The sequence below is a fragment of the Opisthorchis viverrini genome (assembly GCF_000715545.1).
Source record: "Opisthorchis viverrini unplaced genomic scaffold opera_v5_149, whole genome shotgun sequence".
NCBI lineage: Eukaryota > Metazoa > Platyhelminthes > Trematoda > Opisthorchiida > Opisthorchiidae > Opisthorchis > Opisthorchis viverrini.
The window spans coordinates 508016-521107 of record NW_008751804.1 but is presented as its reverse complement, the minus strand read 5'-3'; the positions used below and the strand labels follow the sequence as shown (position 1 = coordinate 521107).

At 42.7% G+C, this 13092-nt stretch overlaps 1 protein-coding gene across 1 annotated transcript in view; it reads left to right on the top strand.

Annotated features, from left to right (window-relative positions):
* T265_06817 (hypothetical protein) overlaps positions 1-10764 on the top strand; it is a gene marked incomplete at both ends in the record, with an annotated part of 48797 nt that extends 38033 nt beyond the window's left edge. The window contains 3 exons of the mRNA XM_009172191.1: positions 1314-1417; positions 6335-6374; positions 10549-10764. Coding sequence (XP_009170455.1) covers positions 1314-1417; positions 6335-6374; positions 10549-10764 — 360 coding nt within the window. The remainder of the gene's footprint in view (positions 1-1313; positions 1418-6334; positions 6375-10548) is intronic.
* Between the last annotated feature and the right edge of the window lie 2328 nt (positions 10765-13092).

Genomic DNA, 13092 nt, shown 5'->3' with positions numbered 1-13092 from the left:
CAGCAGGTTTCCCCTAAAAAAGCCTGGATGTTCGGATTATTAATCGCAAACCAGGGCGCTTCGATTTTACTCGTCCCTTTGTCCTTTCGCCTGAGATAAATATGTGGTCATCATCCAGGACATACGTGCCCGGCAAGTTTCGTACTTTGAGGTTAGCACTGAGGGTCACTGTGACTACTTGTATCGGTCATATCGCTGACACGTTTTCACCATCGTTTCACCTGGTGCAATGTGCGACCAAACAAACTGTTTTAACTTCATCTCTATGCTCATGCAAGCTGTCGCATAGGACAAACTGTCTATTTTCCTCACTCTAGATACATGTAGTGTTACGGAAATTAGATGATTCTTTCAACGACTATTATAATGCCACGAAGGACAACTCATTTAGTGGCGCTAATTATATTCGAATCAAGGAATGTATACTCGACAGTATCTAGTCGTCACTCACGGAGCGAGGCAACACGTAGTAATGTGACGTGAAGCATGAATGGCGCTATACACTATGTGTGTGAGAGTTAATCACATTATTGATCAGGCGCTCAGGATAGGATGAACTAAATCGTAAGTAGTCGACTAGAGATTGGGGGTTTGAATTACCCCAGAGGTTTGCTAGGTGAATGAAACAACCGTAACGTGCTTCCCGGAGATTTAGTGCAGATACACTTCATTTGCATGATAAGATCTCTGCTGGAACTATTAGTCACTCGAAAATGTTCGGGGCCTATCATGAAGACATTGTTTCAAGACAGTTTACGAAGCCTTCTGAAACGGGGGGTCAGTATTGTTGAAGGGAATAGGGCCTTCGCTGCTGAGTTATTTATTGGAAAACACCAAATGCACAGTTACAGACTATTGGACAGGGAAGCAAAACTTACGTGAATTTTGTTTATAAAAACTGTGTATCCGTCTCCTTCTCGAACGCAACTTCCTGAAATTTCCTGAATATTCATTGACTAGCACTCGAACGGGAACTAATGCTGCAAGGCTATTCCACAAATTCTGTAATAACTTTCACTTTTCATACTCTCTCACTCATACTACTCTCATGTTTGATCAGTAGTATCCACCGTTACACTAGTCGCACTTCTGTGGCAGACCTACCCAAAACAACAGGAGCATTATGATCGCGTCGTAATGCTTCAACAAATACGGATCGCCTGACTTAGTTTGGCAAACCATGAAGAAAAATCCAATATTCAGTCAGTTGGGAAACGCCTGAAACTCACCAAGAATCGAAACCTGTCATAAAACCTCGGAAAATAGTCGCTAAATTTATTACTGAGTAAGGTGCTTGTCTAATTTTATTTCAGATCGATGACCATAATCGCCCTAGTAATCACCTTCTAACCCAGAACAACGCCACATGTCCATCCTCACAGCGACTTCGGTCTACTGAATCGCAGTGCTTTGCCTGGTTAGTGTAAAAGCAGTTAGGTGCCTTGATTTGAAACCGCAGGAGTTGGTTCGGTCTGATTACTCTTGTTGTCTAGAACACCTTCGGCTTTTTTTCACTTCAAATATGCACGAGATGCAATACTCAACTGTAGGTATTGCGCTCTTGTAGTTAAAACCAAGTTATGAACCTAGCTTAATGGTTTCGTGTTTTGGCCACGGGAATGCTCCCTTCCACTCGGCTGTGAAAGACTTTATGACGGAAGATTTTCTATCATCCATAACAGGTACCTTCATGACGGTCTGGTTAATTTTTCGGCTCTCACTGTCTGAAATGTTGGGATGACCAAGTCCACCACAATGACAGATCGACCCTAGGTAAGTGTGGATGGTTCTCACATGTTTAATTCACTTTCAGAGACTTTGGACCGCTCGCAACAAATCACATTTCCTCAATCAAATTTCGGGCTTGCAAGTGTGACAATAATCTCCCTTCTTTTAGTTAAGAGAGGTCGATTTCACCTAATGAGTACAAAACAACAGAAGCATCCACTCATTTCACCTACATGCATGGTTTGAAATGAAATCAATGACATCTGATGCTATGGGCTTCAAGTTCACCTTTCTCTTGCTGAATACCATACTCACTGTGGGGGTAAAACAACGAGTTACAGCGTGAGAACTCCGGGACCAAAAGTGCCTTTAACTAAGAGTAGCGCTTCTCTTCCTGATACAAGCTGCTTGGCAATGGCAACTGTAGATAAAGTACGCAAAGGTCAGGTATGGCTTGGAAAAAGAAAACAAACACCGAAAATCTAACAGTCCACGTCAGTAAATGAATGGCTCACAGTAAACAACCGGCATCTGGCAGTTCAGAAATACTGAGGAACTGGTGAATCATCTTTGAGAATGACCGTCTTCTTTGCTACCGAAGATATTGCTGAGGTTAACTGTTTTACCTGACTAACTGCGGGACGCTTATCCATGTATGATTTACACTCGCACAACCCGATGCACGCTGGAATAGTCATCCACCAGACTACTCACAAGTAGGTAGTTTTCACCGCGCCAACGATTGTAAACCAGGTTGCAAATGAAGAGACTGAGACAACAGATGACAGGGCTGGTTCCCTAATCTATCCGATAGTTTCCAGGGATATAGATGCGGTCATATTATGGGAAACTGTAAACGTGCGATCACGAAGAAGAATACACACTTGGAGATATTTTTACGCTGGCAGACAAATTAAGGCCCTTTGGTTATACTGACCGGATACAGAAAGAATAAAACATGGTCGCAAAATCGTTAGCATGGTTACAAACGTTGCCACTAAAGATAACTGCTTTATCCGTACATAGTGCGCTTTCGCACTCTTACTATCTTTCGTGTAAAAGGTTTCGTTCCAACGCTAATATAATAAGGACGAAACTTGTTAGTTGGACAATGCGGAAATTCTTCTCGAATTCAGAGGAGCGGATGAACTCTCCGGAGTTGGCGTTGGACCTTTACTGTATCTGATATTTACGGAAGGGATGCTGTCCGATGTTCGATTGTAGTGAAGTATTTCATTTTCTTTACCAACTGGTACAACACCACGCATCCGAATATTTGATCATAATACTAACTTCACGTGTATATTTTTTGAATGTGTTCCGAAAACCTCCTCAGAGTCATTCGCGGTTATGAGTTGAAAAGTAGTGTTTCCAGTGAATCAATTATCTCGGTGAAAAACTCCGAATAGTGTTGCTAGATCAAATAATTAGTTCAACTGCCGCCAAGATTGTTGATTATTTTCTATATCTTGCATGTTTTATGACTGATGCCAAAATTTCAGTGACTGTTTGACAGGGTTCAAACAACGTTAAAGAGTCTCTACAAAGAAAACTAATCGATTCTATCGGTTGCGACCCAAGTGGCCTATCTTTTTAGAGATAATGACAAACTAAATAATCGAACACCTATTGGTTCGTTGGTTCCATCAACGCGACGCACCATGATACGACCCCTTAGTTAAGATCTACAAATGAGTAGAGTCAAACACAACCAAGGGAGCACGCACAAACCGCTGTCCGATGTTCTAGTGGATATTAGCAGTCAGAGGAGTAGCCGACACCATTTCGGAACAGGGCATTAATCGGGGAGTGAACGCTCATCACACATGCGGCAACCACGATTGACATATCGAGTATTCATTCGATCACTTTTTGTGAGAAGTTGATTCGTCAGTGGTATTCTTTTTTCATTGGTGTCGCAACTAATCGCAGCGCATTTGGATCCCACCTTATCCTTTTGGTTCGGAGAGAGAAATGCACATTTCCAGTAGGGTGTCCTGTGATGCAAACGGCTTCGGAACCCTGGGAACACTCTTAAAGGTTCGGACAAGTGCAGGTTATTTGCTCAAGAACTGAAAAAAATCAAAAGGGTGAGCTGTCAAAATGTTCGAGGTCTTTTATGCCAGTTCCCAAAGAAAATTGATCAGAATATGATCAGATGAAATATGAAAAGATGTGTCCCAAGTGATCTTTGCCTTCTGACCTTCTTGGAGCCAAGAGACCACGATAATGCAACAGCTTGCGATGAGCCCTTCCATTATAACATGGGTCCTGCAGGTGACTTTGGAATGGAAGCAACAGAATTGTTTGCTATGTTTATGTGTACAATCAGTTTTCTCGATAGGCGTGCGTAAGTGATACGATCCGCGGAGGTATCAGAGGAAAGTTGTGCAGAGGTGTGCAGGGAGTTATGAGATCTCTAGCATCATTTTTAACTTATCTGTTAACCTGTGAGCGAGTAGCTTCTCTGCGAGGGGCTTGCGTGCGAGTGGTTCAGTAGTATTTGAAAGGCATGTTACTAGACTAACAACATGTTAGCTACAACAAAGTCCACACATTATGGTGGTGATACAAAGCGTTGCAACACTGATTTATCACGTATTTACTCTATTGTCCGAAATGTACTATAACACAGAGCTCCATGTTTTTTAAAGCAACGCTCATGCTTGTAGACGGTGCCTTGAGGCAATATATTCCTATAGTGAGCGCATTTAAGCATACCGGGCAAAGATTGCTCCTGGGAGCCTACCGTACAGTAGCTGAAAAATGTATCGTTCAAATGTGGATATATGTAGAACCTTGGTGGGCATTATTAATTACTCCAAAAATTTGAGAAAACAATTTCGCCTATTGGGAGAGGTGCAGTGGTTTTCCATCCTAAGAGATAACTAACGGTTTTTTTAGTTCTTTCCCACCATCTCAATATAAAGAGAGCAATGTAAGAAAAACTGATCCATCATATTAGACTTTTGCTCCGTCCTCACACATGCTTTCTGATACTTGGGACTACTTAGGTTTTTACAAGTCGAAGTGGAAAAATTAGTGCATAAGTTTCAAAGCCTTGACTACGTTCTCGCTCCTTTAGTTTGGTAAACCGACATTCACTCTGGGACCAATTCTGACCAGGGGGAATTTCGGTGTTCTAAAAATGAACTTGACTGTCCCATGAGTTTCATCAGGTTTGTTTCTCCACATGTCCAGCGCTTAACCACTTCAAGACAAGCAGTCGCAATCAGTTCTAATTCCGAGTAAGACAATAATCGACATATTACAAACAGGTAGTGCCCTGTGAGTATATTTACTCTTTTCTTTGAAGGTGAACATGAAAAAAGGAGTACCAAACATCCTCCCCTTAGAACGACAAAAGGTCTAGTACCGTCGTTTAAGATATTCTTCAACTGGATGTGCTGAACAAAGGCCGCCTGATGTTTTCGTTGAACATAAGGTGACGGAAACTCCTGGACTTTGCCTACCTGATGAGCCACAAGACGGGCCGATAGGTTTCTCTCCCTTAGATACTAAGCACTCTCTGTGGTAGACCTGGCGAGCATCAGATAATGCATCTGAGATTTCCATGGGTGTTGTGGAAAATGCTATCTTCCACATTACTGGCTTGTGACAAACCGGTTTCAAAAGACGTCTTATTGTGGTTGGTGACCTGGTGGTATCCATGGCCATGCAATGCTTTTGGTCTCTATAAGATCATCTGATAATACCTAATAAGAATAAAGTGCATAGTATGAACGACCGTTTCAAGAGCGGCCATATACTTCTTAAGGCAAGCCTAACATGCGCCAATAAGCGCCTGAGCAATTCAACTTAAAGTGCAAATGTGAGGATTATAAATGAGCTGCTCTTAAGCCTTCACACTCCGACCACTCAGTGGTTGACTGTGACCACTGGCCAAGAAACTAATGAACCTTATCCTGAATTGTATACGAATCCGGATGTTTCTTCTGTGCTAATTAGCATAAAAAGTAAGATATCTGCCCAAGTTTCGACGACCTTGGCATAGGCCAGTTTGTGGCACAAATTGGGCCACAATGTTGAGCCACTGGTTCCGGAATGGGTCTTCCAAGAAAGCTCTACTAACTACTGTGTTTTTGGATAAAAATTCGGGTCAAATGCTACAGGCAGGGTGCAGAAGCAAAACTCCACATTCTCACATTAACTTGCGGATTGGACCTTTAAGTCTAACGCGGACCGTTAGGGGTCTCAAATTCCTTCCGCCTGGGAACCAGGGCGTACCAGTTTTCATTGCAGAGTTTCGTTCAGGAGCCCTCATCCATATCCCATCATTGTCCGCAGTTGGTCTACCTCGGTCAGCGCAGCTGTCAGTCCTTTAACAGTTTTCCGTCTCTAAACTACCACTAAATAAAATACATCGAACAATCACACACTAACCCCAAAGGATCTAATCTACAGTGCAGCTTCAAAAATCCGTACTCGCCGTCAAATTGAGCAGTGTGCATTCCCTGCTAAAGCTTCGTTTCCTCACATAGTAGTTGTATGCTGCCTCCCAAAAACGCACACATGACCCTGTTTATGCCACACACTACAGGGCGATTAGAATGAATTTAAATTTTTAACACTGTTCTGTTCAAAGGCCTGGCGATCCTGACACAATTGCTCATGGTATCCATGGGGTAAGTGATGCACTCACCACAGGGGCTGGAGCCATTTTAATTCACTAGATTCTAGCGAACAGTCGTGTTTTCCATATAGTGTTGTCTGGTTTAATTGAGATCCATGCGTTTGGAGGCAGTAAGTGTTGTCTGGTTGGCGCGTTACCGTGAGTCTCAAAGGATTGCAGTTCTAAAGCTGAGAAGGGAATGTTCTCCCGTGATTGCTCGATTTTTCTCGCCAACGAGGGCTAATTTGGTCACTCTAAAGGACGATGTGCACGCTTAGGTTTGACGGCTAATCCGGAAAGAGGCATGGTAGATTCCAATTCGATTCTTGACCAGAAAACAGAGAACGACTCTACCAGCTATGGGATGGGTCAGTAAAGACATTCAGCATAAGCACCTCCTTCGAGTTACTTGTATACCGCCAAGTCAGTCGGGAGCTCAGTTGAATTATATGGCCATCGGTTAATTATGGAGCTGCCTACTGTACGCAGCTTGACGAACATCACTCTACAGGATTAGTTCCAAATTACTTTTCCTTCGAGACTACGCACTACAATGCGAAACACTCGTTCATCAACTTCAGCATGTTTTGGGAAACTGTTCAAACAATTACCGATCACGATGTTGCACACAATATTTATAAGGTGCATAATTGTCAGCCTGAATGTGACAAAAACGCAGGTGAATGACGAAGGCCCAGAAGCTGTGGAAGGTTTTTTTGGGGGAAAGGACTGCGCCACATGTTGACCAAATTGGTCGGCCGGCCAGAGTGTTATTCAAAAAATGGATCAATAATTCATCTATGCGGTCGTTTTCACAAGCAGTTGACACGGTGGTTAAAGGAAATTTCACTATAGCCTTCTTTAGCACAATGTCTGGAAGAATCCAGTGAGCCAGACTGAAACCTCAAAAGCAGCTGGCCATCATCACTATCATAAATTCAAAGCAAGATACTATTTCTCCAGCGCCACAAGTATGGTAGTTCTGATGGTTTATGTCCTGTGTCTTTAAAACGTGCTGGAGCCCCATTAGGAAACCTGGCTAGTCTACTATAAAAGATATTGAACAAAAAATGCAGATAAGTGGGACAGGCGTAGATTTGAAATTTCAAAATCGGTTCAAGAACGTCGTCTAAAATTTATTGTAGAATAATTTTAAGCATAGTATCCAACCACACTCTGACATCATTTGATGCAGTTTGACCGCTTGTCAAGGGATGCACATTTGTGATATTCAGGCTGGGTTCTCCCTAGGCTGGGTTCCATAAGAATCCTACCCTTACTAAAATCTTGAGTTAGTTAAAGATAAGACGCAGGTCTTTTGGCAGGAAGACCCGTGGTTTGAAACCTATCTCGATACCTCAGTTGTTTGTGCCTAGGCTTGAAAAACTTGAAAAAATTCCATCTTTCGTATTTCCTTCAGGTAGTATGGCAGCTAGTCACCAATAGGATGATACAGCTGCTCAGTTGTTTTTTAATTAATGTTATTTGTTGATCCCGGCTCTAGAACACTGACCCTCTTTCAGACGTTAAGAGCTAATCGTTTTTATCTAAAGACCTTTTTTGACGCCACAGATTGCCAAAAAGTGTTCGGGTGCACGGCGATCAAATATGTTCTCTCAGTTTTCGTCTTTTCGAGGGACGTTGTATACCACTTTCGGTGGGTACATACACGTATGCAGCAAACTGTCACAACACTTCATCAGATCTAGTGGTTCAATACAAGCTTACTCCCACTGATTATCTCTCATCACCTCTGATATTGATGTGCCATTTCGAAGCTCCCTGCCGTTCTCTGGAAATTCGGGGAGCAAAGGTCTCTTAAGGGGTTTACTCACAAAATTTTAGTACGCAGATTATATCGCTCTCCTTTTTCATCCTCTCCATGCACGTTTCGTTTTAAATAGCATACGTAATCTTGTCGCACTTTTTAATGTACGTTTCACACGTGCAAGTTGAAAAGTGTTTCTACACAGCTAGGTGGCGTAAAACACAATCATCATGCTCGCAGGACAGTCAATAGAAGTGGCAGACAAATGTATTTCACTTAGCAGCCGTATATGTTCCAGTGGCCTTGCCGGAGACTAGCTCACTTCTCCAGTCGAGAAGGCTAGGCCAGCTATTGTCAAACTATGACATAGGCACATCAGTCTACCTGCCAGTGGCAAAATATATACGGTCTCGTGGATCACAACCATTGCCTGTTCGCAAAAAAACACTTGATGTTTGATCAATGGTGTGTCAAAAGCACCGACCAGGTCTGATGGGGACATAGAACCAGCTATGGGTAGTTTCAGAAAGGGACAGCTCTGCCTTGAAGAATAAGCTATTCAAACAATACGGGTTAGTCTGGTTAGGACACATGGTTTGCACGTCGCATATCGTCTACCTTGCAGAACTTATTTTGCCAAGGTAAGTGGCCTGTAATTGAAGTATGGAAGCACTAACCACTACATTCGGTTTGGTTGACAGCTGCTGCCTCTCTGGATATGGACTTTGGAATTCAACTCAACAATGGTGGACAACATTCCCGCAGCAAATAGTTGTGTTTACTGAATAGATCCAAGTTTATCGTTTTTGTGCCATGCAGGTGTGTTCCTAATATTTTGACGCGGTGAGCTAATGTGTTTGAAAGCAAATATAGTGGCCACCGTTACAAGGAGTGGTATTCGTTTTCCGTGAACCTTCTGGTAATAAGGCAAGCCAAGCAAAGTGATATAAAAACGCCAGTTTATCCGCTTACTGAGGTGAGTTCCACAGAAGTAAACGTTTTAAATATCTGTAGGCTTAAACCGTCCCTTTCTCAGATCTTTAAGCCGCAAGCAGTTTTTGATGAATCCTCTTTTTGACCCGCATTAGCACTGCTCCAGTAGTCATTTTAGTATTTTCAAATACATACTGCAACATTAAACCGACTGATTTGTTTTAATTACAATAATAGTGCACACTGTTGGTTTTTTGCATTCTCTGCTAATTCAGCTTCAAAACCTGACGGATTGTCGGCTTCTTGACATACTTGGCGGAGTGCATGATAGTCAAATGAGATGATTCATGGTCTGTTCACTCAGTTATTTCTCGTAGATAAGCAAACCATTTCAGAGTTTAGCTAATCCTCCATCGTTTCCAACAGTGTTGAGAAATATGAGTGCCACGGCTGAGTAGGTTGGTGACCAAACTCGGTCCCAAATTACACCGATTCATCCTCCTGCCGTAGTACACACGACAAATGTACAACAAATCGGACTGTAACTTTGGTTAGGATAAGTGAGGTATACGGCGAACGTGTCCTGAAGATCACCCAAAACCGTGTCCCAACATAGAGTGCTGACAAAACAGCAAAAGTTTTTTATTAAAACGGTCATGTGAGATACACAACTAAAATACGCAACTTTTGGTTTATCTTGGTGTGAATCCAAGGAATAAGTGCGAAGTTTGTAGACCATCCAGCAAAAGGAAACAAATCAGAGGTGAATGGTATAACATCTGGTGGGATAAAATACCTTGGGGAAAATAGATGTATACTTACTGAAGCTTTTCAGTCAATCTGTTTCAAATGCTCAACTTGATTTTAGGCAACCACTATCAAGCACTTTTAAATGAGACCGTACTAACTGTTTTAAGTGTACTGAGAAAATTAAACGACTCCATTCTAATTGATTAATTATTCATCAATTGCAGAGTTGCTCAGCTCACTCAAACAAGACTTCATGGGGATGTTCTATATCATACCCTGCCAAGTTCCTAGAAATAACAGTGAGGAGCCCTACAATGGTGTAATCGTGAGTTCTTCAAAGGGAAACTGTCTTACACAATGATAAACATCGTTTATGAGGTCCGAAATTTGCACAATGACCCAGTGACCACACGGATTAATGCTTATCCTTCAAACGAGACAGGAATTGAGCGACTATTTTATTTTGTTTTTTTTAATTTCCAAACCGTATTACGCTCATCTCCAGTAACTACTGTAGTTCAGCTAAGTAGTATGGTAAGTATGGCAAATATCACCTGAAACCAGTGCGCCGTCAGTGCCTTCAGTAAAGTACAGCAGGCCATCAAGAGGCCCATAGTAGCGGTTTTAGGTAGGGAGCCGTTTTCCAAATTGTTACGGTTCGGTCACGCAGCGAGCAAACAATATGATAATGCGGATTGTGGCAATACTCTATCCCCAGCTATGTTGCTTGATACAGACTCCTAGCACGGCGAATAGTAAGAAGACGAGAACCTCGGACACAAACTTTAATAATCCAACAACACACGATCAACAGGCGATGCCCGGAGCTTCCGAACCCAAGTCAGTGGAAAGAAATGGTATCCTGTACGTGGTCGGATTTAAATTTCCTTGGAGTATCAATAGGCCATTGATTTTTCATAGTTTGACCTTGAAGATGCCAGGAGTTCGCTAGCACACATAAAAACAGCGTTTTCTGGGGGATATTGATATCCCCAACAAATGCTGACGGGAAGCGAATTGGTAACCGGGTACGCACGGTAGCATAATCAGAGTCAAGTTGCGTACCCAGGTAACTGATACCCACATGGTCCAATTGTGCCCTTAACCGTCTTGCGGTTGAGGCCCTCAAGCAACTAGTATCGAGCATATGTCCAACGGTATGGTACCCGAACATACTTGAGTTTCCGGCGTGCTGTTAAAGCGGAGTTGGTTTTGATGTCTGGTCCCGGTGTCTTGACCAACCGACACGTCGTACATTACACTACCGCGTTTGCGCAGGATACGACACATGAAGCATACAGCACACCAGCAATGTAAAAGAATGAAAGGGATAACAACAGGATCAAGGAAGCCTGGCGCAAAAGCAGTGGTCGCCAACTTGGCTGATAGAGTTGATTAAGTTCAATAGTGCATCATCATCATCATCATCATCATCATCATCAGAGACGGTAACTTGATACTGATGCTTCGATGCTCTACAAAGTGCACTCAAGACTACTTTACCAAATGTCTATATATTTACGGGGGGTCTGTTCGATATCATTTGAAGCAGTGACGATTTGCGTCCAGGGTATGTGAACTATGAAAACGTTCCAACGCGCATTGAAACTCTTGGTCTGATCACGTGACCAAATAAGTCAATGAATTTTGACACGAAATAGTCTCACGCTCTTACTCAGGGACCTCTTTATCTTTGTTCTTCTTGCTTACGTCGTGCATGTTCAGTTTCACAACATCTCGCTTTGTATTAACCAGAAAAGATCACGAAAACATTGTCTGTGTCGATGTGCAGTCCGGATACATGAATGCAGAAAAAAGTATGCAGTCACTCTGCTCCGTCACATTTGGCTTCCGGGTCCCACCACGTTTCCTGTGCTGAATACATTGTACGATGTCCTGAAGATAAACCTGCACTTAACTGTCGCGTGGGTCTGGATGGGCCTGTGGTCAAACAAGTAAGGCTGTCGTACAGACCCCTGATATCTCGGGAACACAGCGGCCTCATCTATTCACCATCCGATGCGGTGATTCCAACCATTTAGTCACAGCAACTGTGATGCGTACCCACCATACAATCCATAGGAACCATAGTTATTATCGATCCAAACAGGTACAATCGAAGTTAGAACATAGAGCCTAACTACAGATGCTTCCAGAGAATGTTGTATCCAGTCGTGAAATAACCTGATAAAAGAAGAACCAGAATTTACAAAAAATGACATTTTACTGGTTGGAATACAAAAATTCAAAACGGAAAAATCTTCCAAACAGTATGAGTGACCTGACTGAACCGGACAATAGGTAATCCCTCAAAGTAGACAATATACTGAAGAAATGCATTTGCCAGAAATCAAGAAGAGTAGTCCCAGAGCTGTGCGTCGTTGTAGAGAAGGCTAATACTGGTCATAAACAAAAAATTAAAAAGCCGCTCTACTGAAATAGACACCCCATAAAGATCGGCCCCAATGCCCAACAGGGGTGGTAATTGTCGGATAACCGATAGCAGTAACCCTCATATGGGTAAAGAGAAGGGTAGACAGAGAGAGGCAAAGAGAGCAGGAACTAAAGTTTACGGTAGCACCTCTGAGGTAGGTGTTCAATCAGAAGCACACAATGAGACCGATTGGGAATCATGAGACTGATGGACAGTCTTCCGTTTGAAAGCACTGGTCGAATTAGTAGTCACGTGAGTTGAAGCAACCAAAGTAGCTGCTCCAACTGCCGAATCCCTGCTCAGTACGTCCGACTGGACAAGGCGCATGAATAGAACGATGTTCATGAACATGATCAGTGCCAAACACGTAGTTCCAAGACAGTAATAAGGTAAACTGATTTGATCTCGGTTCAATACCAGCCAGCGCGTCATCCAACATAGGACCAGGAAGCGGAACACAATGAAGGTACCTTGGGACGAAGAAAGGTTAAAAAGTAGCGTAAAGTATCATTATCAAATGCGAAAGATGCACATAAGTGACACTCATGTTCGGATGTAGTTCAATTAAAATCAAACACTTCACCTATGGAACCTTCCAATGCATAACAGTCAACTGCAACTTTCGAAGCTTCTGAGATCAGAACGCTTCCAGGGAGTTTGCTTGTTGACACTGGATGGTAGAGCTTTTCTTGCGTCACACTCTACAGAAACGCAAACAGTACAAGGCAATCCATCTGGCCCTGGTGCACGACTAAGTATGTGCCTCACATCTACGAAGGGAAAAGCACTCCTGTAGGATTGAACAAGAGCATATCCGAACTAAATGCCAGCAGATGAGCCAATCAA